Source organism: Octopus bimaculoides, chromosome 6 (genome assembly GCF_046866305.1).
Source record: "Octopus bimaculoides isolate indiv1 chromosome 6, ASM4686630v1, whole genome shotgun sequence".
Taxonomy (NCBI): Eukaryota; Metazoa; Mollusca; class Cephalopoda; order Octopoda; family Octopodidae; genus Octopus; species Octopus bimaculoides.
The window spans coordinates 46,263,390-46,289,572 of record NC_142933.1 but is presented as its reverse complement, the minus strand read 5'-3'; the positions used below and the strand labels follow the sequence as shown (position 1 = coordinate 46,289,572).

General features: G+C 35.1%; 1 protein-coding gene across 4 annotated transcripts; it reads left to right on the top strand.

Annotated features, from left to right (window-relative positions):
• The first annotated feature begins 2 nt into the window (after window positions 1-2).
• On the top strand, window positions 3-26,183 carry LOC106873631 (uncharacterized). 4 transcript variants are annotated; one of them, XM_014921088.3, is made up of 4 exons: window positions 3-857; window positions 21,529-21,669; window positions 23,283-23,444; window positions 25,101-26,183. In XM_014921088.3, exons 2-4 carry the CDS (start codon window positions 21,561-21,563, stop codon window positions 25,940-25,942), a joined length of 1,113 nt encoding a protein of 370 aa, XP_014776574.1. In that variant the 5' UTR covers window positions 3-857; window positions 21,529-21,560; the 3' UTR covers window positions 25,943-26,183. The 4 variants fall into 4 exon arrangements, with proteins under 4 accessions (XP_014776574.1, XP_089209950.1, XP_014776568.1 ...); XM_089353824.1 differs by lacking the exon at window positions 3-857 and adding an exon at window positions 6,255-6,789; XM_014921082.3 differs by lacking the exon at window positions 3-857 and adding an exon at window positions 8,394-8,920.

Here is a 26,183-nt window from a genome sequence, read left to right as displayed (position 1 = left end):
TCGTGTTTTTATGTTTAAAAGACCAATATTTACCTAACATAAGGCGGCGCGCTGGCAGAAACGTTAGCACTCCGGACAAAATGTTAAGCGACCTTTCGTCCGTCTTATCGCTCTGAATTCAAATTCCGCCGTGGTCGACTTTGCCTTTCATCCCTTCAGGGTTGGTAAAATAGGTACCAGTTGAACATTGAAATCAATGTAATTCACTTGTCCCTCCATCGAACTTGCTGGCTCTTTGCCAAAATTTGAAGCCAATATTTACCTTTTTGCTGAACTATATTTTGTCGATACCTAGACTTTTATTTGTATCAGTCGAACGACTGCGGCTAGGGTACCGCCTTGAAGGGTTTTAATCGAACGTATCGACCCCACTACTTCTTTTAAGAACGTAAACAAACTAACAGCAGTTGTGAAGAGATAGTGAAGTTGAAGTACAAACGCAAAAGTGCGTGCACCCGACGGGCTTTTTTTAGTTTCCGTCTACCACATCCTTCATTAACAAGTCTTTGGTCGGCCCAGGGCTAAAGTAGAAGTCATAAAGTGTCACAGTGGGACTGAACCCGGAACCATATGGCTGGGAAGCAAACTTCTAATCAATAATTTCTTCGAATGTTGATGATTATGCATTTCTATAGATGTGAGGCAAAAGACTTTACATTTATGGAGTCAAATTATTGTCTGCTTAATTTACTTTAGTAAGCAATAGGTACAAAATGAAAAATTGATCCCAGCGATACAGAGAATAATATTAAAACGTCTTCACTTTTAAATATTAAATGTAAACCTGTACATCAGGAAATATGATATAGACAGATAGAAAGAAGGACGCTTCTGTGTTTCCAAGACCACTATGCAATGTAAGTATCTATGTTATCAAAAGAATTCGTTTTCCACGTCAAGAATTAAAATGAGGAACTATTTTAACGTTCAGTATATCAGTCAAATCTCCCTCAAATCAAATCCTACTAGTTTAAATAAAAGAAGACATTAAATAGTGTCAAACCTTGCCTGACGAAAAAATAGGAAAGTTACAAGAACTGGAGCTGAACTGTGGGCTAAACAACAGCAACCACTAATACGCATTTCTATCAGGGCACACTGGGAAGTTGCCTAGGAACCTAATTCTGACCCATGTAGGACATGGTTTGCTGTCAATAAAAGTACTATAGGGCCCAGTGCATTGATTTGACCAGGGGCCTATAATAGTTTTAATGTAGCCCAATAAAAAGTCCCCAATAAAAGATGAGACTGGTGGCTTGCACAAAAGTAGTTTTCTTTGGGGAAACTGCATCTGTTTATAATGACAAATTCTTGCAACAAACCATAAGTAGCCATCTACAAGATATGGAATTTTGCTGAAAGTTATTTCCTTAGCAGGACCAATTCAAATAGAATGAAGGCCATAATTTTGTATAAAAATAACTATGTCTAGTTTATTTGCTTTTGATCATTCTCACTTCTTTTAACATTTGATACACTCAAGAAGTTTATAGTAATACTTTGCTCAATTTAATTAGAATATTTGGTGAATCCAACTTCACTGTCCACTATTTCCCTTTCATTTGTTTTACTTACAGTTTGTTAGTTTCTGTGCAAGCCTGAAAACCAACTGATTTTGACAATATTAATACTTTCTCCAAGCTCTACAAAAAAAAATGTAGTTACCTTTGTAGCAGTGATTTGAAACCAAACCACTAGGTAAGCAGTCAGACACCAAAAGTGAACTACAATAATGTCACATGACCAGTTTTGTAAGCAACCAATCACTGTCAAGCTGTCATATGATTTAATCCTCTAGAATCTTCTTGTACCTTATAAAACACTGCTTTTGACACCTACACTCCTTGCAGTGTTGAGAGCAGTTGACTCATTCACACATCTCACTTCTTGCCAGGTGGAATATTGAGGCAGCTGAGAGATATATGTCTCCATTTTTGCTACATCTGCCAACTCAAATAGATCACCAAGACAATGGCACAATTGTTTACATATATGTCCGGAAAGCCACATGTTGCCATACCAATAGCATGCTGTAAATTCAGAGCAGTGTCTCTCTCTCTCCCAGTATGCAATTATTACTGTTGTTAACTGTTAAAGGTATCTTTATGTGCGATAAGAAATTCTGTTAAATGTTTGTGAGTGTTGTTCATTTACTTCTTCAGGTAGTCCAAGAAACCTTTTCATTCATTAACTCAACCACCTACCACAGCAGCATTAATGAACTGCTATAATATACTAGTGCCATCCAATGATACTGTCTGCAACAACCACAACACTGGGACTACAATAGCAACAACTATGGTACAGCCAAACAGCATTCTGATCATTGGTGACAACTGACATTTTCTGTGCATGTTTTTGTTTACTTTTTAAAAACAGTAAATAAGATTGGCTTGTCCTGTAAACATCATTCATTCACAAACACATTTATATCCTTGCAGCAGACATGTCCAAAGTTAACAATTTTTTTTGCAGACTTCAATTGTAGTCAATTCCACACATGCCTGCATATTATATGGTATTCCATATTTCTGAGCAATAAAACATCATCTATGCATCTCTTTTATTCAGTGTTCTCATAACTTTCATTTCTAAGAAATGTTTTCTCTATTTGCATGTGTTTTGCATCTCAACACAATTTTGCATATACGAACTATGAGCATGGACATTTTATTTGCTTTCACCTTATTACATGCCTTTTTGCTTTTGTATTTCAATATTTGACTTATTTACTGTATTGATAGTTCATCCTCCTCCTCCTCATCATCATCATCATTTAATGTCTGCTTTCCATGCTGGTATGGGTTGGATAGTTTGACATGGAACTGGCCAGACTCCAATTGTCTGTTGTAGCATGGTTTATATGGCTGGATGCCCTTCCAAATGCCAACCACTTAGCAGAGTGTACTGGGTGCTTTTTACATGCCACTGGTATGGGTGTGTTTACACAGCACCAGCATGGGTGCATTAATGCAGCACCAGCATGAATAGTTTTCATGTGGCACCAGCACCTGAAAGGACAAGCCTGTACATGTGGAAGACAGTGATTTTACAGCAAATCACCACATCTCCCAGTCCCTTGTCATTTCTTCAGCGAGGCCAACCATCCAAAGATCCTTTCTCATCACTTTGTCCCATGTCTTCCTGGGTCTACCCCTTCCACAGCTACCAAAAAATTTGGACTTTACTCAAGTCTACATGCACTATTCTCTTTTTAAGTAAATCCTCTTTTTATTGTTTCATTCTCTTACATTTCATGTAAAGAACGGGGAGGAGAATAATTTTAGCAGTTATTTGAAACCAAACCATTACGACTGAACCACATGATCAGCATAGTAAGCAACCAATTAGTGTCAAGCTGTTGCATGATCTAATCTTCTAGAATCTTCTTTTTGTACACTATAAAATGCTGCTTTTGGCACCTTTTTGCAGAGTGTTGAAAGCAGCCAGCTCATTCACACATCTCACCTCTTGCCAGGCAGAATGTTGAGGCTGCTGGGCAATATTTCTCCATTCTTGTTACATCAGAGAGCTCAGATAGGTGACCAAGTATACTTGTTTTCAAATATGCTGGGAAAGCCACATTTTGCCATACCAATAGCTTGTGGTAAAATCAGAGCAGTAATCCTCTCCCAGTGTGTAATAATTATAAACTCACAGAAGCCATGTTTGTCCAGTATAGCAGCAACTTTTCTGCTGTCCCAAATTATTAGGCAGGTGCCCAACTTAAGTCTCATTATGGCTCAGAAATGTGATCTTATTTCGAACGAGCTTGTGTCAGAGCTTCAAAAAGAAAAACAACTATAAGAATATCAAAAATACTGGAAAGAGATCACCAAACAGTGATGAAATTTGTGCAGTCTCTTATTTCTGTTCAGTCAAGGTTAGATAAGGGTACGTCAAGGGTTGCTTTGAATTGTACTTTGTCACATGTGAAAAGGGAAGTTGTGTAGAACCATGTCTGACAAGGAGAGAAGTCTTCAAACATTGTGGCAAGGAAGATGTATCGAAAATTACCAGGTGTCTCCTCTTGAAGCAGGTAGCCAGGAATGTTATACCTCTTACAAGCCCCCCCCCCCCACCTCTGAAGGCTGTTCATAAGCAGAAGAGACTGAAATGGGCAGAAGAGTATATTAAGATAGATTTTTCAACAGTTCTGTTCACTGACAAATGCCATGCTACCCTTGATGGCTGGAGTTAAGGTTGGGTATCAAGTAACGGGAACCGTCCTCATCGTTTGAGACTCCAACAGGGGGAGGTCGGGTTATGTTTTGGACTGGCATCATTGGTGTATTGGACCAATTTTGAGCTAAAAGTAAAAGTAAATACTTACTGCTCTCTTTGGTGTCTATGTCTAGTGTGTGGAGATGTTTTCCGATCCCTTCGATATAATTATGTATATAAATGAAAATATAGTATATATATATATATATATATATATATTCTAAACAAAACTGTCCGGCGAACAGGAATGTGAAACTCTGAGTAACAGATTTTGTGATATTTTTGGTGCTTTTTAATAAAGCATATTACTCTTCCTCTGGTATTCAAGTACTATTTTTTCCACCTTGTTTCGCATCTATGTGCTTGTTCTCCTTCCATGCTGGCATGAGTTGGACGATTTGACAGGAGCTGGCCAAGCAGAAGCCTGTGCCATACTTCTGTGTCTGTTTTGGCATGGTTTCAACAGTTGGACGCCCTTCCTAACACCAACCACCCCACAGAGTGGGCTGAGTGCTTTTTATGTGGCACCAGCACAGGCAAGGTCTGTTTTGGCATGATTTTTACACTTGGATGCTCTTCCAAATGCCAACCATTTTACAATGTTAACTGGATGCTTTTTAAGTGGCACTAGCACTGGCAGGTTTACCAAGTAACTTGCAAGACAAGGAAGGTGATCACCGCTTGAATCTTGTGTCAGATGATGAAAGGTTAATGTGTGACAGAGAGACAGAAATAGGTGTTTCGCAGTGGAGGAGGTATATGGTTATCCAGCCAGATAATTGCTGACGTGGCTGATGACAGAACCGCCTGATTGGCACACGTGCCAGTGGAACGTTACAAGCATATCCAAGCGTGATCGTTGCCAGGGCCATGGATTGGGTGTCATGCCAGTGACACGTGAAAAGCACCATTCGGGCGTGATCGCTGCTAGCGTTGCCTTACCGGCACATGTGCCAGTGGCATGTGAGAAACAACATTCAAGTGTAGTTGTTGCCAGTGCTGCCGGATTGGCTCCTATGCAGGTAGCACGTAAAAACACCTTTTTAGCGTGGTCGTTGCCAGAACCACCTGACTGGCCCTGGTGCCGGTGGCACGTAAAAAGCACCCACTACACTCTTAAAGTGGTTGGTATTAGGAAGGGCATCCAGCTGTAAAAACTTTGCCAGATCAGAATGAGCCTGGTGCAGCCTCTGGCTCACCAGTCCTCTGTCTCACCAGTCCTGTCTCACCAGTCCTCTGTCAAACTGTCCAACCCATGCCAGTATGGAAAGCGGATGTTAAATGGTGATGATGATGATGATGATGATGTATGTGTGTGTGTGTATGTCTTTGTGTTTGTCCCCACTACTGCTTGACAACTGGTATGGGTGTGTTTATATCCCCATAACTTAGCAGGTTGGCAAAAGAGACTGATAGAATAAGTACCAGGCTTAGCAAACAAAAATAAGTGCTGGGGTTGATCTATTCAACTAAAAGCTCTTCAAGATGATGCCCCAGCATGGCTGCAATCTAATGACTGAAACAAGTAAAAGATAAAAGATATAATCAGTTGACAAAACCCCATTAGTGAGTGTTTAAAATCTAAAAACAATAAGGAAAGGAAATAGCCTCAATAAAATCAACTAATTGAAACTCAAAAATTTATTCCAGAAATATATTTTATTGAAGTTATCTCCCTGACTCATTATTTTTAGATTTTAAACACTCACTAGAAGAAGCTTTTGTGTACTAATTGCATGAATAAACTTAGTAAATTAAAATGTTTTAACTTACTGTATTACATATACTGGTAGCGCAATAGCCCAGTGGTTAGGGCAGCGGACTCGCGGTCATATGATCATGGTTTCGATTCCCAGACCGGGCGTTGTGAGTGTTTAGTGAGCGAAAATACCTAAAGCTCCACGAGGCTCCGGCAGGGGATGGTGGTGAACCCTGCTGTACTCTTCCACCACAACTTTCTCTCACTCTTACTTCCTATTTCTGTTGTGCCTGTAATTCAAAGTGTCAGCCTTGTCACGCTGTGTCACGCTGAATATCCCCGAGAACTACGTTAAAGGTACATGTGTCTGTGGAGTGCTCAGCTCCTTGCACGTTAATTTCACGAGCAGGCTGTTCCGTTAATCAAATCAACTAGAACCCTCAACGTCGTAAGCGACGGAGTGCCAACAACAACAACAATTACATATACTACATATGCGATACTCTACTGCATGTAAAAAAAAGCACTTTCATGCAGAAGTAACAATATTGGCAATATTGAAGTGCACACCACAAGACATAAATGCAATGGAGCAGCAAGAATCTGTTTGAGTCTGCCTTACTGACTCCATTGCAGTTATCAGAACATATAAAGGAATTGTTCAACTTACAATTAGCAGCCAAATTCTTTATATCATACTCTACTATTGTATGAAAGGAAGGACACATCAGATAATGTGAGCTTTATACAGTGCTTGAAAAAAAAATGAAGTGGCTATGTGTGGAATGTCTTTGATCACAGGACAGCTCTGTGGACATTAAATGATGATGATGATGATAGTTGTGACCTACATGAGGAATATTCAGGTACATCTCATTTCATTGTTTCATTATAAACTGTACTTTAGACTTCAGTGGTGGAAGAAATATTTTTCTTGAAGCTTGTATTTTAAAGTTGTATACATGTACCTCTTCTTAATATTAGTTTCAAATTCTGGCACAAAGCCAGGAATTTTGTGGGAGGGGATAAGTTGTGACACTTATTTTATTGACCCCCAAAAGGACAAAAAGCAAAGTTGACTCTGGCAGAATTTGAACTCAGAACCTAAAAGACAGACAAAATGCTGCTAAGCATTTTGCCTGACATGCTAATGATTTACCAGTTTGACACCTTACCTCTTCTCAATATAGTTGGAATGGGTTGAATTGACTGCTATGTTTGTTTTGTTTCTATCAGATATAATTCTCTCCATTATATTTATTACAAACCAATGAAAGAGTTTCTAGATGGTCACTCAGTTTGTTGTAAATTGTAACTAATTCTCTTCAACCACCCAGCCATCTTAAAAAGAGGATAATGAAATCTTGTATATACAAAACAATGAGATGCCCACAGTAAAATACCTTTACTCACACCTCTGCTAGATCAGGGCTGACTTGGGATCAAATGACATCTTAAGAATTATATTGTGGTGGTAATGTTTCTACAGAAACAATCAACCAGGTTACAGTAGCAACCAAGTTTTTATTTTAAAAAGACTCAGTAAGCTCACAAACCACTTTGACCTTTTAGCATTCAGATCATTCTGTCAAATGTAATGTTTATTTATTCACATTGTTTTGAATTAATCTGGCATTACCTTGTAGCTTTAAGATTTCAATGATATGATTGATTCTTTTTAGGATAACACTGTTCGGTATGTGTGAGGAGCCAAATGTAGCTGGTTTGAACATTTTTATATTAGAATATTTAAGCCAGATATGGCCTCTTTAAATTCCAAAGGGTTAAAATAATTACAATGTGTTTTATATTCTAAATATTGGAACAAGATGCTCCTCAATAAAGATAGGAAACTATCGAATGGATATTCTGTTTAAATTCTAATCTTTTATCACTTATATGTGTCAAGAAGTCAGCTCAAGTAAAAACAACTGTTCCTATCCCCAAGCAATGGTATCTGTGGCTTTTATCAGTAAGTGCCCTTTCTAGAATATTAAGTCTTGCACTGCATCTTAGATTGAAAAGAGGAAAAATCTTTTATTCTGTTTACTTTTTTTTTATCTCACTGCAAAGCAAATACCAACTCTGATAAACAATTAAAATGTAACAGTCCTGACGAAATGAAATTAGTTATTTATAATAAATGTTAAAGATAATTTTTGCATTTCATGGTTCTTATGTTCAAAGATATTCCGTTTCGTTAATCATATATATATATATATATATATATATATATATATATATATATATATATATATATATATAAACTTCCAATTGCCTAAAAAAATAAAATTTAAAAAAAAACCATTAATCTGGCAATTAATGTAGTTTTTATGTCTACAAAAAATTGGCAATCTGGTGCATCTGAAATTAAAGTTACAAGATGCAAAAACTAACACAATATTCTGCAGGAAAATCAAGAATTTAGGATTAAATATTCCTTGTGTTGCTTATTCTCTTATTCTGATATATTATTACAAAGCTTCCATCGATACGCAACGTTCGTATATTCAAACATGTCATCAGATGGGAAATTAACACGACCGAATTATATTAAAAATTACTTATTATTTCATCAGGATTTGATTTTTTTGCATTTTCTAAGCATATTTTGTAATTTCAATCAAATGTCCCAATTTCTTATTTTAAAAAGTCAGAAAAATGTTAGAAAACGACAGCGACATCCATTCAAAATATTGTTATTCATACTGATACTACTGCCGCCTGTTAGTGCAACCACCTCTATGAGACATACTTCTACCACTACCACTCCTTACTGCCGATTGTGAATTTCAAGTAGAAGCGATTCGTTCATGCTATCCTAGTCTTCTTACAACGGAATAACTGTTTTTCCCTGCCAGTGTAACAAAAGTAACTGAATAGAAGAATAAAGGAGTTATAACCAAAGCTGTATATTCCTGTCGACCTGATTCCACGGTTCTGGAATTTTGGATTCCACCAAACCGAGATATCTTTTACTTCATTCTGATTATAAAGGTTGGAGCTTCATTCTCCTCGACTAGTTCGTTTAACTTAATTTTTATCGTAGAAATCTGGCCATTTTTTTGTATCATTTTTTTAAATATCATTTTTTGTATCATTTTTAAAAATCGTTTTAGTGTTATATATAAAGATATACATACATATATTTACCATATATTTATATATATATATATATATATATATATATATACACACACACACATACTAGAATTATACTTAATATATAGTTATTAATATAAAAGAACGTGTTTTATAGTAATTTTTCTGTGTATTTTTTGTTTTCATGAAAATCTCAATGACAAAAGGCAAATAAGATTAATGTTTATTTATTTAAAAAAAATTTTTAGTGTATTTCTTTATGATCATTTCTGTTGCTCTCTTAGCAACTTTTTGCAGTGCAAACTTTTAACAAGCTATTGAAAAATGTTCTTTGAACATTTTCAGCAAAATAAACTAAACTCCATAATCCCAAATTTCAAGCCAGTTCGAGAGATAACATTTTACAAAGTTATGTTCAATTTGTTTTTCGAAGTCAGAGTAAAAAAATCTTTTTTTTAAATAAAACATATGAAGGTCGAATGTAAGTGTGTGTGTGTCTTTCCATTTATATGTGTGATTATGTATGTTGCTTTGAGATTTTTTTTTTTTTGACTTACATTACAGAATTCGAGCCGGTCACTAGCAAAGTGGCTCTTTTGTTCAAATCAAGACAGCTCTTGGGATTTGTAGTTTATCTGAATTCGTTGGTGTGTACATATATGCGTGTGATTGTCCACGTGTGTGTGTAGAGCATGCAGATAAGCTTACACTCATGTTGTGAATGTGCGTGTCATGTACGTACGCAAGTTTGTGAGTGCATGTATATTCCATATGTATATGTGATTAAGGGTATGTATTTAACTAGGAACCTCAAATGGAAAATCCCTGAAATGTTTTACAAATTTTTGCTGTCTCTCTAATCGATTGTATGTAGAGAATGTAAATCAGTCTGCTTTGTTCTTTTTGGAGAACCCATCATTTCCAGGTTTTATGCAGATCTCTTGTTACATAACTCAATGTACTTATGATAATAGTAACAAATGAAAATTTATAGCCTGGATATAAAAGCTGTAGGTTTCTTATGATTTATTCATAGATGTTCTTTTCTCTAATTTTTAGTGAGAGATTTGCATCTATTGGGCAACTGAACTTTACAATGGTGCATGACAGTTCCTTTTCAACAATATCTGGCCTGTTGAGCTTACACCAAGTTGTTGTTTTAATTGGAATGTTCTATCAGTATTCTTTATTTTTAAAGTTGTGAATACTTTCTGGTTCTTGTGTGCTTTATAACAGTTGTCAGGACTATCCTTCCTGTGTATAGCATTACAGATGGTCTTAACGACAATCTGACGTCTCATGTGAAGGTAGTACTTTGCAGACATTTTTGGACAACTGCTGTTGATGTAGGTGATATTCTCCACACTAGTAAGGCATGACCCTTACTATCTCAGTGTGGTGGTGGAGTCTAGAGGAACATGCTTATCTCTCTTGTTGATCAATTATTTATCTCCTGGTCTTGTATAGGAAAAGCATAGCTTTCTAGGTGAGATGTGATGTACTTGTCACAGGTCCAGGAGAGGCTACTATTCCTGGTAATCTTGTTGGCATTCTCTAACTTGAATGATATATACCCTCACATAACTTATTGTTGGCATGGTGAGTATTTCTCCTCCAAGCCTCTGTTTAAGTAGGTCAGCTCAGCCAGCCTTAGTTCATATGGAACAGAGTACCTATTCAAGAGTTTTTCATTTAGAGTGAGGATCGTGGAGTCTCAAAGCGTGCAGCATTATTGGCCAAGTGCTCTGGTTGTCTCCTTTCTTTACTGCTCAATAATGTTGCCTAAGTGATATGATGCAGCATTCAAAGGCCTGATCTTATTATGCATCTTCCTCCACCTCCATCCATTTTATATAGATCCTGTCATGGGAGTTTAAGGACTTTTCTGTCCTGTTTATTCATGAGATATTTTGTAGCTATCTCCTGCTTTTGGCTTGCAAAACCATAGCTTTCAAGATGTAACATGATGTAACAGTCACAACTCCATGAGAGGCTATACTCCACATCAATATTGATTTCAAATTTTGGCACAAGGCCAGCAATTTGCTGGTAGGGGTAAGTCAATTACATCAACCTCTGTACTCAACTGGTTCTTATTTTATCAACCCTGAAAGGAAGAATGGTAAAGTCAATCTTGGCAGAATTTGAACTCAGCATTTCACCTGGTGTATTAACAATTCTGCCAGCTTGTTGCCTTACTCCATATTAATATTATCGTCCTCTTCTAGGTTACAGGAAACATGTATGTGCATAACCTTTTATGTTGAGTGATTCCCTTCCAGGTCTTCTCTGAGACATGATAGCCTTGCACTTTTGGATTTCAATGAGAAGTTATCAGGAAGTATTTCCTGAGGAATTCACTACCACAGGATGTTATTCATTTCATTTTCAAACGCTTGGCTGGTGTATTTGTTTTTGCTGCTATTGTTTAGCAGATACTGTCTGAGTTATTTCATACAGCACTTGGAGGCAGTCTGTACACTTAAGTTTCTTCTTCCCTCTTTTCTTCTGTGATAGAATCTGTCCATATCACTGTTTCTATGGAAATTTGCAGTTTATGTCAAGATTTGCATATTTTAATGTCTGTGGGTTAGATTTTCTGTATAGGTCAATTGCATATTCAAAAGTTGGTATCAGTACAGGCGGAAAGCGACTGCCATATCTTTAGTCTAGTTTATCATTCTTTGGTTACTCTGTCCTTGTTCATAATACTTTTGAATGATATATTGTCATCAATATCTGGGTATCGATTGCACCATTCATGCAAAGATTTTGGTTTAAGGAAATAGTCTTTCCACATTCACTTTTTAAATTTGAACATTTCTTTTGTTCAAACTACATCTTTGTATCAGTGGAAAGTATTATGAAAGTGTTAAATCTAGCTATGTTTCAGTTTTGTAAATATTTCAAATAAAGATCTTTAGATTGTCAACAAACTATTTATGAGTGATACAAGTGTTTTTTTACAGTTATGCAACCTAAGACATAACTATCTTTCATGAAAGAAATAACAGTGTGATAGGGACAAAATAAACAGAAGCACTATGAGATTGTCATCTTGTGTGTATGTAGATATGCATGCATGCATGGATATGTATGTATATATATATATATATATATATATGTACAAGCAGAGATGCCTGGCATCACTTGGGATTAGAAACAGGTGATACAGGAAAGTACAGCATTGATGACAAAACATTTGTGGAGTAAATGATGGGCTAATTCAACTAAGTGATTTGTCATTCGTCTGTTTGGAGTATTCCAGGCTTTAACCAGTCACGGAAAATTGGTGTGTGTGTGGTGGGGGTATGTGATTTTTGAATGCACTGAAAAGCTGTCAGTGGATATATTCTCCATTGCAGCAGTTGGCGCTGCGTTTAACATGACCCATCATCTGAAGTTTTGACACCTCCTTCGGGTTTGTTGTCCTACATCACTCATAAAGAAAATTTGGAGCAACTGTGGTTGTTCATTTGTGGGTAACAGGGAACCAATGAGGTGATAGACTTCCCCTAGAACTTTCAATGTTGGCATAAATCCATGCACCAAACGATGTCATTTGAAATGTAGAGTTGTATTGTCTGATATTGTTTACAAAATCCTTTAAGACTGGATGGAAGTGCCTTCCAGAAGATCTATAAGAGGTTGAGGAGGAACTGGTAGTGCTGATAATCTTACCTTACTGCCTGAGCAGCGCATGCCATTAGTTTCATTTGGAAATTTTAAAGCTTTGCACAAATGACAATTTTAGTTTAGCACACCAATTTGGACAAAATTATCATTTTTATAAGAATGGGATGGATCATATCTGAAAGCAGCTCCAGGAGTTGTGAAGAACAAATTTGTACTTCACAACTGTTTCTGAGAGCTTTTCTATTGGACTGCTCTCTAATCATTAAAACGTCACATTAAAACATTGTTTTAATGATTCATCATTAAGTGCTGCAGCATGCGTTTGCTGATCTTGAGAAAGTCTCATCTCCCTTCTGTATTGAGAGTCTATCTGACATGCTGCAGCATTCCTTTGCTGATCTTGGTAAAATTTCATCTCCCTTCTCTCTTGAGACTCCAGTTGATGTGCTGCAGCAAGTATTTGCTGATCTTGAGAAAGTCTCATCTTTCTGTATTGAGACTCTTGCCTTCAGTTTTCTACAGTCCTCCTTGCCTTATTCTTGTTTCCAGAGTGATTACATCTTTTCTTTGGTGGCATATTTTTTTCAATATTGTAAACCAAAAATTATGAACATTTTAACAAATGCCTTAAACTAGTCCTGAGTGCACATGTAGAGATAAATCTGTGTCCCCTAGGATAGGTAGTTGATATATCCTCCATTCTTTACAAGGCAGTAATCTCTATTATTGTAAGCAGTTGTATGTATGTAGTATGTCCTTATTTTTGTTTGCAGTATAAATTAACCAAATAGAAGCACATATATGAACTGATAATTTGACAGTGAATTTGCAACTGCTGTGATAATTATTAACTGGTAATTGAATGGTAAATGTGTATTTCTATATACCTTGGACCTTCCACTTCATTGTTTTTTGTCCAGCTGTTCGTTATGTCAGTCAACACACATACACTGACACATCATTTTGCTGTTGTGGCTGTAAAGACAGAAAGTTGCTGATGTGTAATGTTGTTCACATTAAGATATAATTAGAATTAAAAGTGAAACAATATTATAGTCTTATCACATTAGAATTAAAAGTGAAACAATATTATAGTCTTATCACATTAGAATTAAAAGTGAAACAATATTATATCATATTACAATACAGATGTTATTCTTTCAGTTTTGACATGTAATACTGAACCAGTGCCAATGTTGTATTGTTTTAATCCCAATGAAAAAAAATTACATGTTGACACTTACGGGGTCTGATACTATTACTATGTAAAATTTGATTTGATTTGGTTTAGCCATTTGAGAATGCATTGGGAACAGACAGACAGACAAAGAATTTTATCTATATATATTAAATATTTTTTAAAGTCCAAGCTATACGAGTTAAAAGAAAATAATTACAGGTCAATGACTGACCTGTACTCTCAGAGAATTCAGCTATAAACAATTTTTCTCTGTAAATTTCCTGAAGAAGGAATCCGAACCCTGAAATATTGAAATATCAGGTTAGTACTAACCATCAAACTGTAATTTTAACATTTTTGAACTTACATTCATTTGGTTTTAAGAAAAAATTATTTGAAACCTTTATATGTATATATAAAGATTATAATTATTACAAATAAAAGGGTAAAGGATTATCAATTTGTTAATAAATTAATAATTAATAATTTTTACCAAGCCCTTCAGTATGTAAACACCATTATCGGTGAAGAACTTATTTAAAAGTTCTTATACATTTATAAACATAATTAAGGGATCAGCAACAAGATTATGTATATATATACATATATATATATATATATATATATATATATATATATATATATATATATATATCAGATATTGCTTCATGAAAACTATATCACTCTAACACACACACGTGTGTGTGTGTGTGTGTGTATACATGGGCCCTGAATGCAGAGGACGTGCGAAGACTAGAGAGGAATAAAATTGGTGTGCTTTGTTGGATGTGCAATATCAGTGTACACGTGACGGAGCACTAGTGTTTTGAGAGAAAAGATAGGCATAAGAAGATTATATGCAGTGTGGAAGAGACGAGACTGCACAGGTTTGGTTATGTGATGTGGATGGATGAGGACATTTGCATAAACAAGTGCTGATCACTTAAAGTGGAGAGAAGTTGTGAAAGAGGGAGACCCCAGGAGACATGAGATGAAATATTGAAGGCTGATCTCAAAATGCTCACCTTTATGAAGATGACAGAAGACTGAGATATGTGATGCATTGCTGTACTCAACAAGACCTGCCCTCCACAACAGAATTGATATCCTGAGACCAAGGTGCCCTGTAAAAAGCATTGGTGTCATAAAATTCACTGGTGCTGGTGCCATGTAAAAAGCATTGGTCATGGTGCCACATAAAAAGCACTGGTGATAGTGCTACATGAAAAGTACCCAGTACACTCTGAAAAGCAGTTGGTATTAGGAAGAGCATCCAGCTGTAGAAACCAAACCAAAATAGACTCTGGAACCTTATGTAACCCCTATCAGGCTGCCCAACCCATGCCAGCATGGAAAACGGACATCAAATGATGGTGGTAGTGATGGGCTCTCCTGTCATAATGACAGATGAGGGTTTCGTTCTGCAACCAAGAACTCAAGATCATAGTGAGCCACCAGTTTGCTGAACAACCCATACAGATGATTTGTTTATAATGATCAAATATTCGTGCTCACTTCCTCTATCAAATCAACATTCTCTGTACAGGTGTACAGTGTTCCACATATCAGATGTCAAAGTTATTGCAAACCAAATTGAGAATATTAGGTTTGTCTACCTTACTGGTCCATAGCCAGAATAATATGACATCATTTATGACAGACCAGTCTATGGCTAATTTTTAAATTTAGCTATAGAATCATATGTAAATTAATTATTTGTAAAGGCAGCCCATGTCTTAAAGCTTTACAGGATAGTGGTTTTGTTGATAAATTCTTTTATAGCCCTCCTCCTTCTCAACCATGTAGATGTAGGAGTAGGTCCTGCAACCTTTTTATGGTTCACTCTGCTTTTCTCTCTAAATGTTATGTCAAATATAGGTAGAAAATTCTTACTTTTATTAAAGAAACACTTTCCCCACAACCATAGTTATAACAAAATATTTAACAGATTCAGTTAACATTACTTATTTCTGTTTCCCTAATGTAAAAGCCTATATCAACATTTTAACAAATGCTTTAAACTAGTCCTGGGTGCACATGCAGAGATAAATCTATGTGTCCTCTCGGATAGGTAGTTGATATGTCCTCCATTCTTCACAAGGCACAAGTAACAGCAAACAACAACACCAGCTGGACAGAAACCAAGCACTACAAAGGATCTGTGGAAGGAAAATTTAAATTCAGATACAACCATCTTCCTTTAGGTACTTCAAAAAGAGACATACCACAACCATCTCAGCATTTATCTGGAAGATTAAGGACACGGGCATCCTATAGCGTCAACTGGGAGATTCTAGGACCAGATCATGTATTAATGAATCAGAAAGTTGTTCTGTTGGCTCGCTTATTATACTTTATCATTTGATGAATTTATAAACCTCCTGGGACTGTATAAATACCAGGAATGAAATTTTCTCATCATATCACACTTTCCATTGTATATTTTAGTAGGAATTAAATATAAACTAGCAGACAGACCACAACCCATTAATTTGGTTGCAATTCTATGGAGCTCCAATCAGTGAATATATTCCACCTGTACCATCATGTTTGCAGTGAGATATCCTGTTTATACACCACAAATGCCTGATAACTCTTGTAACTTCTATCATTCCAACAACCTTTCCACTTTTTGTTTTCCTTTCTGCTTGGTTTATGAAATTTTCACCCCATCTAAGAACCTATCTTTATTAAATGTTCATTGAATTATCTACCTTTCATCACTTTCTGTCTTTTTCAAACTACATGTTCTTATTTAAAGTTCTCTTAAATCATACAGAGTTACTAACCCACCATATTGACATTACTAACATGAAAAATAGTGAAATAAATTTCATATTCCTACCAGGAAACTCTGGGTAGCTGAATTTCTGTTTTTGTAATGGATATCCATATAGCAAATTCATATATAAACATCAAAAAATAAATCCATGGCAATTTAGAACTCAATTAATAATAGGTTGTTAAACTCAAACCTTATTTCATTGTAGTAAATTATTTCAATTTAAATTAATTATGTATCACAATTATATAATTATGCGTTTGTTTGGTGTTTATCTTAATGAAACTAAAGCTGAGCACAATTAATGTATGAATTATATGTGAAATTTATGCTTTTCTGATATGTATATATTCATACACACATATGCACACACACACACACACACGTTTGTGTGTGTATGTGTGTCTATTGAATTGCACGTAAGTACTAAATAATAATGTCTGTGTATGCATTATAATATTATGAATTCATTATAATCATATAATTATTAATATTAACATTTATGTCCATAAAATGTATTTCTCATGTTGTAATGAAACAATTGTAACTACAGAATTAAAAATAATACCATAAATTCCTGTCTTTGTTTCAATATATACATACACTGTGGCTCATATACTGGACAAGGAATTTCAACTTGTATGAATAGTTTTCTTCATAAACATAAAATATCTACATATTGTTGACAGCTGAGATTTGCAGACATGCTTCATGATAACAGCTCAGATTGTAATCCCTTTTACTCACACACACACACACACACACACACACACACACACACACACTTATGTGTGTGTGTGTAGGCATGTTCGTGTGGTTAAGATGCTTACTTTGCAAATGTGGATTTAAGTTCAATGTTGCTGTTTGGCACCTTGCACTAGTGTCTTTTACTATAGCTTCAGGCTGACCAATGCCTTGTGAAACAATTTGGTAGACAGAAACTGTGTGGAAGCCTGTCATGTGTGTGTGTGCGTATGCTTGCCTCCCACCGCTACCACAACCTGACAACCAATGTTGCTTTGTAACTTCGCAGTTTAGCAAAAGAGATCAATAGAATAGGTACCAAACTTAAAATATAAGTATTGATTGTCAGAAGGTATTAGTGGAATAAAATTTCCCATGGAAGCCTGCTGCAAGACAATATGGTATGGGAGCTTCTCTCTCCACAACAGTGTTACTACTCGTCCCACATTTATTTTACTGAAATCAGTTTGCAACTATCAAAACTAAACCTCAATTATCTTAACCCTTTAGTATCTTATAATAATTCTGTTTGTTCCACTGTTACTTAACCCATCCGTAATGCTTCCACATGATTAGTTAAAGGGGGAAGGAGGAAGGGGAGAGATGGTGGTGCGTGAAATGTGTAATTTCTTTTAACTAAGTTTTTTTTTCTGTTACTTAGCCCATCTTTAATGCTTTCATGTGATTAATTGAAGGGAAAGGCAAAGAGTGAAAGAAAAAGGGGGTAAGGTGAAGAGAGAGAGAGAAAGGAGAGTGATGTGTATTAAGTCTATAAAATTGTGTATAAAATATATAAAGTGCATTAAGTAATCATTGTATTTCAATTTCTTTCACTTTTCAATGATTAGCAGACAAGTGACTATCTTTTGATACAGACACAACACAGGCTACACTTTCAGGTTTTTTGGATAAATTTTTCAGAAATACCTCAATAAGTTTACTATTAATTCTATGAAATATTCACTGGTCCTGCTAGTTCAGATTATTCTGTCAAATGTAATACTTATTAATACACATTGTTTTGAATTAATCAAGCATTATCTTATCACTTCAAGATTTCGATGTTGTGATTGTTTATTTTTAGAATGGCATTATGGGATAGATGGGTGTGGCCAGATCTGGCCACTTTGAGCATAAAGCATGTGGAATAATTTGGCCAGATATGGCCAGTTTAAATGATAAAGGGTTAATGTCACATGCCTTCAGTGTCCTATATAGATCATGGTTGTCGGCCCTCCTCCTCTCACTAATTAGTAACAATGAAGCTACATGGTCATCTGCTAAAAATATTGTGAATTAGGTAGTTGTCATCTTAGTTTATACAATGCACATCAAATTCAACTCTTTTTATGCTGATTTCCATTGGAAATGGAATATGGTCTAATTGTTATGGTAAACTATATTTAAGATTTGTTTGATAACAAAGAAAATATTACCTCAGAAAAGACGTTATAAAACATGTTAACTTAAAGACAATCAACAATTCCCCAAATGAAAGTCTTCCTAATCAGCTTAAAGCTAACTTACTCTCTGTTCTACCAACTGTAAAAATACTACTCTTTAAAAAGATAGTATTCATAACTTTTTTGTTTTGATTACAATGAGAAGAAACTGTGTTTGTTTCTGGTTACTCATTAATAGTGGAGTAACAGAAGGAATAAAGTACCAAGCTAAATACTTTCTTCTGAGATAATCTAGGGGCCGAACTTAACTTTTATTTAGCTTAAAATAATAACAGTTTTATTCCTCAAAACAAGATTATCATTAGCATTTATATGCATATTTTTAGCGATTAATAATTGCCTGCATTTTTGTTTTTACCGTTGTTTTTTTAAAATGAAACAAATACTGATTTTACAAATTAGTATTTGAACAAATATTATGACAAATGCCAAAATACTGTATATACCCAAATAAAAGTTGAGTTTTTCAGACCATTTTTTAAGGCTGAATTTAAAGGGTTGACTATTATGTAGATGTTTCTTTTCCTAGGATTGAATTTCATGTTAAATTTGCATTGTAATTTTTGTTGGCAAAGGCTTAGTTTGTGTAAATCATTACAAAACAAAAGTATGAAGATTTATGGAAATTCATTTATGGTAATACACATCAGCACACATTTTGTGCTATAAAACCCACATTAATAAATCATTACCATGGCCAATATCTTTAAGTAATAACATATGGTGATACATTCCAGAAGGCTGGTATAACTAAAATTTTCTTTAGTTTTTCCCTCTGTCTCTGGATTTGTTAGACTGACAAATTGTATATGTAATGATACACTGCACCCAGTTGTATATTTACTGAGATAGACCTAAAATATTAGGTTGACTTTTTGGCAAGATCAAATATTACTTGAGTATATATTGTACATCAAAATGACAACACTGTTTCTGACAATGATCGGCTGTTTGATTGGTTAGAATAAAAGATCTAGTATTTAACCCATTAACATTTAAAGTGGCCATATCCAGCCAAAATATTCTACCTGTTTTATGCTCAAACTGGCCAGACCTGGCCTGTCTGACCTTACTCTACAATGTCATACTAGAACTAAACAATCATATCATTGAAATCTTGAAGGTATGAAATATTGTATGAATAATTCAAAACAACATGAATAAATAAGCATTGCATTTGACAGACTAACCTGAATGCTAAAGGATTAAATAAAGGTTCTAGGGTAGGTCTCTAGCTTAGCTCAGGAGTGTCACTTAAAGATGACCAAAGAGAATACTGATTGAAATGTGTCAGCATCTCTGATGATGAACATCCAAGATTCCAAAAACAAACACCAGTAACAACCATCATCATTTATTGATATTCTTTTGTGATTTAAGTAAGAAAAAACTAGTTGTAAACTATAAATTTGGGGTGGAGGACAAAAAATGATAATGTTTTAACTCTTTTACTTTAAAAATTAAATTTCATAGTTATTCAGATGTTATGTGCAAAAGAGAAGACTGCACTGGTTTGATCATGTGATGCGTTTGGATGAGGATAGCTGCATAAAGAAGTGCAAGCTCTAATTGTGGAGAGTACCTTTAGAAGGGGTAGATCCAGGAAGATGTGGGATAAAGTGGTGAGAAATGATCTTCAGACACTGGGCCTCATTGAAGAAATGACAAGAGACTGGGAGATGTGGTGATTTGCTGTCCTTGATAAGATACATCAAGCTAAGTAACATCACTGTCTTCTACACATACAGGATTGTCCTTTCAGGTACTGGTGCTGGATGCACACACCCAGCACACTCTGTTAAGTGTTAGGAAGGGCATCCAGTCATAGAAACCATACCAGCTGGAGTCTGGATAGCTCCATGTCAAACCGTCCAACCCATGGAAAGCGGATGTTAAATGATGATGATGATGATGATGACTCCAATAATGATGTTAAATATCTACCAAAAAATAGAATCAGTATTTTCTGCAAGTTATGTTGCCTCAATAAACTTGACATATTGTCAACAGAAAATAGTTTCAAACATGATATTCCTCAACAAAAATAGAGTGGTATATAAAACTGCTTTCTGCAGTTAAGGACAATAAAAGTCCTAATGAATATATGTTTTCCATTGGTGTAGCTAATAAAAGAGCACATTTTTTCAAAATTGGTAACTTTTCAACAATTATTTTTACCTCTTCAATTTGCTTGTGTGATAAAAATTGAACCTCTTTTTTTTTTTTTTTTTTTTTTTGTTAATTTCATGGCCTTCAAAGCACTTTCTAGAGTCATTACTTTATTTGACTGACCTCCTGTGTTTTTGAACTATCTACTCAATATCCTGTGATGTGTTGGTGGCTACTGACATCTGAAGAACCAAAACAAACCCTGTTGTCATAACTGCTCAACACTGGATAATTCTCTGGAGTTACATCTTTTTCATGTCACACCTATATTAGTAGTTGTAAGTTTCATATATAATGCCATTGTTACTGAATCATAAAATTAATGAATGTAGAATACAATTATGTATATTATAACTAATAAAAGATTTCACATAATATAAGGGAAATGGGTAAAAAAACTATTTGGTATGTTTCTTGACACCTTTTATGTGTTCACTCCACTTAACTTTAGAACTTGGCTTTGAGCGCCTCTACTAGAAATGTCAATAAAAGGGTTAAATATTAAATTTTTGTTTCCTTTATCTTTCAGAGGTTGCTTGATGTAGGTGTTTTTCTTCAAACATGAGCCAAACTCCTAACCAAAATGCCAAGGCCTTTAAAATCTGGAACAGCGAAAGAACTACGAAAAAACCTGTTGTAGCAAGTAATCTGCAAGATTTAGTTTTAAAGGGTAAAATATTTTTGTAATTGTTTTGTATTCAGTAATTTGTAACAATATAAAATCAATAATTAAACAAGATGTGAGGTGAAAATACATAACTACATATTTTTAATTGTTAAAATTGCAAACTTAGAAAACATAAGAGTAGCTGATTTTATTGTATTTATAACACAAACTAAAAAAAAAAAAAAAATCTTAGATTGGCTCTTATTAATTCCCTTGCTAAATATTTACATAAACTGATACTTCTTCCTCAAAATTAAATTTTTGTCCTTGTTAATTTATTCCTGCAACCACAAACTATGTGTTGATCAAGAATATCAGTCATGTAAACTTCAACTTCTTGCAAAATTTATGAGGACCATGGACACAGTTCCCTTTCTCCACACCAAACCTTTAAACAAAATGGAAGTACAACAAACATTTCTTGAAACAATATTGATATTGTGTGGAGATGGACCAGGGTTTTGCTAAGACCTAGCCTTGGTGATGCTCCATGATAAATATAGATATAATCAATTGACTCTGTCATATTGGTTAACAATAAGAAAGATAACCATTAAAGCCAAAGATATTGAAGAAATCTCCAAAATACAATCAATGGTTATTGTATCAAAATACATGTAAAGACATTTGTGTGAAGTCATATTTAACATATTACAGTACATTTGGATATGAGAAAATCTGCTGTTGTGGAAATAGACAAAAGCAGAAATTCTCCTCCTGCACATATGTGAAAATACATGCTGCACTGTGAATGGCATCATTGGATGATAGGACACATGCGTTTATGTTATTCCACTTTCTCAGCTATGAATGCCAAATCTGTCATTCATAGCTCAATAAGTAAAAAAAATCATTCTTATCAAAACCTTATATGATACATTCGTTGAAGTGTGTAAAGCTTGGTGAGACTAAAATTAGATAAATAATGTCACACTAAGCAGCATTGGATAAAATATTTTGGGGTAAAATTATATTTAATACATTTGAATGCATTTGGACATGGAGAAGACTTTCTCCTAAGGAAATAGTCCTGGCAGAAAATTCTCTTCCAAGACAGTCCAACCTATGCCAGCATAGATCACAATTAAAACATTAGTCAATGAAGGAGCCTCTAAGTATTTAGTTCACCTACTAGAAATGGCAACGAAATGCCCCTCTTATCACATGTTATCATTTAAGACCAAAAGTGAAGGACATGTTGGATAATGTGTACATATATATATAATTTCTGAAAAAAATGAGATGTTAATGATTGGAAAGCTTTTGATCATAAGTCTGCTCAATTCTGTGGTTAAACAACAACAACCTGTTGAAGCATCACTAAAGCTCATGACAAAGAATAAGATTTCATTTTGAAATATATCAAATCCCATAAACTAAATGACAATGTTGATACAACACAGAATAAAGAAAGTGGCTGCACAAATAATAGAACATGCAGCGTTTACTCTTATTCTTATATTTCTTTTTCATTCTTTCTAAGTTTGACTTTATGGTTGAGAAATCCCAGTAATATGCTGTACTCCATTTAATTGATACTTCTTGTATTCATTCACAATTTTGGCCTTCTACTTAAGGATAAAATTAATATTATTTATTGATCTCTTTTATTGTAGGAAAACTTAAACTTGGGTTAACCACTGGGACAGATATTCGATTAGTTTTGGAAGCTGATGGAACTGATGTAGATGATGAAGATTATTTTGCACTTCTTCCTAATGATACAGTATTTGTTCTGTTAGAATCTGATGAACGGTGGCATTCAGCAAATGAAGGAGGTAAGGCATTTACCAATGTAATTATATTAATATTTATTCATTTAAAATACTATGTTCAACGTTGTGTTCATATTATTTCGTAACTGATTAATAATTCTCTTAATTTTGAGTAGAGATGTTGAGATACAACAGCTCTTGTACTACTGACATGTGATTAGAATGTCGTAGGAAGGAATCACAAGAGAGATTCTTTAAATTTTGCCAATTGGCACAAGACGTAAAAGTGGACCCATCACCCATGAATGAGCTGGTTGGGTAATATCCATAATCTCAGTTGGTCACACTTGGGAATCTAGCCAGAAAATGTAATGATGGTTGTTTCTGATAGGGTGTGATGGAAGATTGCCTGAAGACTCTACCCCATGGACCTGTCCAGGAAAATTGGGTGGAAAAAGTGGATGGATAGATGTTGGTGTAGTTTAATATATATCTTCTCTGGATCTTTGCTGTCCCCTGCTAGCTGGACCACCACCAGTACCTTCTTTGGCCAGATGTTCAGTTTACTGCTGTCACGAGAGAGAATCTTGCACCTTCAGGAATCTGAGAGGTCCTTCTTAACCTGTCGACCGCATGGTGTAGAGTTTGGGTAATTTTTTACAAATGTCAGCACTATGTAATTATTGCTGTGTGCCCTTCTTTTTATATGGTCAACCGTTTCACTCCCTTCCTTCTAATTACTTTGGTTGATGAAGGTGTATGTCATGGGAAGAGATTCTTTTATGGAAGTAATTCCAGACCTATATTGCTTTTCTGTCTTTAGTGTTGACCATAGATACTACATTTTGAAAACTTTTATTGTACAATGTAAAGCAAAGACACACAGAACACACCTACACGCACCCACATGCACACATATATGTTTGGGTGTGGGCCCGTATATATGCATGTGTGTTTTTATATATGTATGTATGACTGTACACATATGTGGTTGTGAGATGCAGGTATGACTGTGAGGCATGCAGACACAGCTGTGAAGTGCAGGTATGGTCATGTAATCAAGCAGCTTGCTTGATCTTGGACTGGTGTCTTCTACTGTAGCCCAAGACAACTAAAGCCTTGTAAGTGGATTTGGTAGATGAAAACAGAAAGAAGTCCAATGCATATATATATTATATCTTGTCTTGTAATGGCATTCACTCAAAAAATGTGTACCAATAATTTAAACATTTTTGCTTCTCTAAATTCAAACATTATTACTTTAGTACATGGAAAGTTATTATTGCTATTTTTACTAGTATCTTGGACAACACCATCTAATGTGTTCTTTATTTGAGCAGCAACATAGCAGCTCCCTTTTGAGCTGCCCCCAGTGCTGTCTTAAGGCACAGGCACACTTGGTAGTTGCCTGGATGCTTCATAGGTTTAGGAGCTCAAATCTGATCTATGTATGCTCTGTCTTGCTGTCAAATTAATACTATTGGGTTCAGTGCATTGATTTCCCCAGGGGCCTATGATGCTGCTGGCTACCCCTATGAAGGACCCACTGTTGAGCACCAAAATTTATTGAGAATTGGATAATACATTACCAGTTTTTCCAGAAAACAATTAGGGGAAAAAAAATTGTTGGTTTTGGGAATATTTAGAAGTTGTCTAAATTGCCAGACGATTTACAAAATGTTTTCTATAATTTTTGCATTATTTTGCTGACTTTTTCAGATGGAGGAAAGGATGTCAAAGCAATAAAGAATTCTGTAAAGGATATAAACTCTGTTGTGCCTGTTGTAACATCTGTTACCCAACCAACTATTTCAGTAGCTTCTGCATCACCAGTAGATGTTGCCTCTCCTGCTTTACCTCTTCCTCCAGTCTGGTCTAATCCACCTTCTACAGTTAGTATCGGAAGTACAACTAATGGCAGCACCCCAATAGCTTCAGAGTCTGTCCAACTTCCAGAAGAATCTTCTTTCACATCAAAGAATGGCATCAATATAGCTGATTTCAAGAAAGATGCATACCAATGGAATGAACAGTCGACAAGGCTCTTCATAGAACTTTATAAGCATTATCATGAACTTTTTTTGCAACCTAACATTAAAAAAAAGAATCTTTGGGAAGAAATTTCTAAAAAGATGCTTGAGTATGGGTTTGAAATTAGCGCTCGTCAATGTGAAAACAAATGGAAATCACTAAAACTGTCTTTCAAAAAAGTTGAAGAATATAATAGAAACTCAGGATTAAAACGAAAGTGTAGCTTCTATGATGAAATCTCAGAGATTCTTGGACAATCAAATGTGATTTCAATTAGTTTGGCTAGTACATCATCTAACTCTGCAACTGAAATTCTTGAGAGTTCCACAGAAAAGGTTCGACGCTTTAAGCCAAAACGACCGCGTTCTTCAGAATGCAGTACCATGGACATTTTGAACTGGCTCAAAGCAAACAAAGAAGAAGAGAAACGCCAGCAAGAAGAAGACCGCCTGGAAATGCGTAAAATGCATGAGGAAAAAATGAAAGCTTTCTATAGCTTTTTAGATGTACTTAAGAAATGGAAAAGTTGAGTAAAATAAATAGAAAGCAACGAAAAAACTATGTTCACACTAATGTTCTCACCAGAACAAAGAATATCTCATGTCATTTTATTTTCATCAGATATATCATACATTTCTGCACCGTAGCAGTGTCTTGTGTAAAAATCACATCTTGAACAATGATTATAACTATATGAATTGAAAAAAATTAAAATATATTTGTATTTGAATTACTGCATGCATAAAACAGAAATACATTTATATATTTTTA

Bases quoted from the DNA above. Each gene is read 5' to 3' on its own strand.
- LOC106873631 (XM_014921088.3), top strand. From the start codon at position 21,561: ATGAGCCAAACTCCTAACCAAAATGCCAAGGCCTTTAAAATCTGGAAC. The intron at 21,670-23,282 runs GTAAAATATTTT...CTTTTATTGTAG, and splicing joins GCAAGATTTAGTTTTAAAGG to GAAAACTTAAACTTGGGTTA. The intron at 23,445-25,100 runs GTAAGGCATTTA...TGACTTTTTCAG, and splicing joins GCATTCAGCAAATGAAGGAG to ATGGAGGAAAGGATGTCAAA.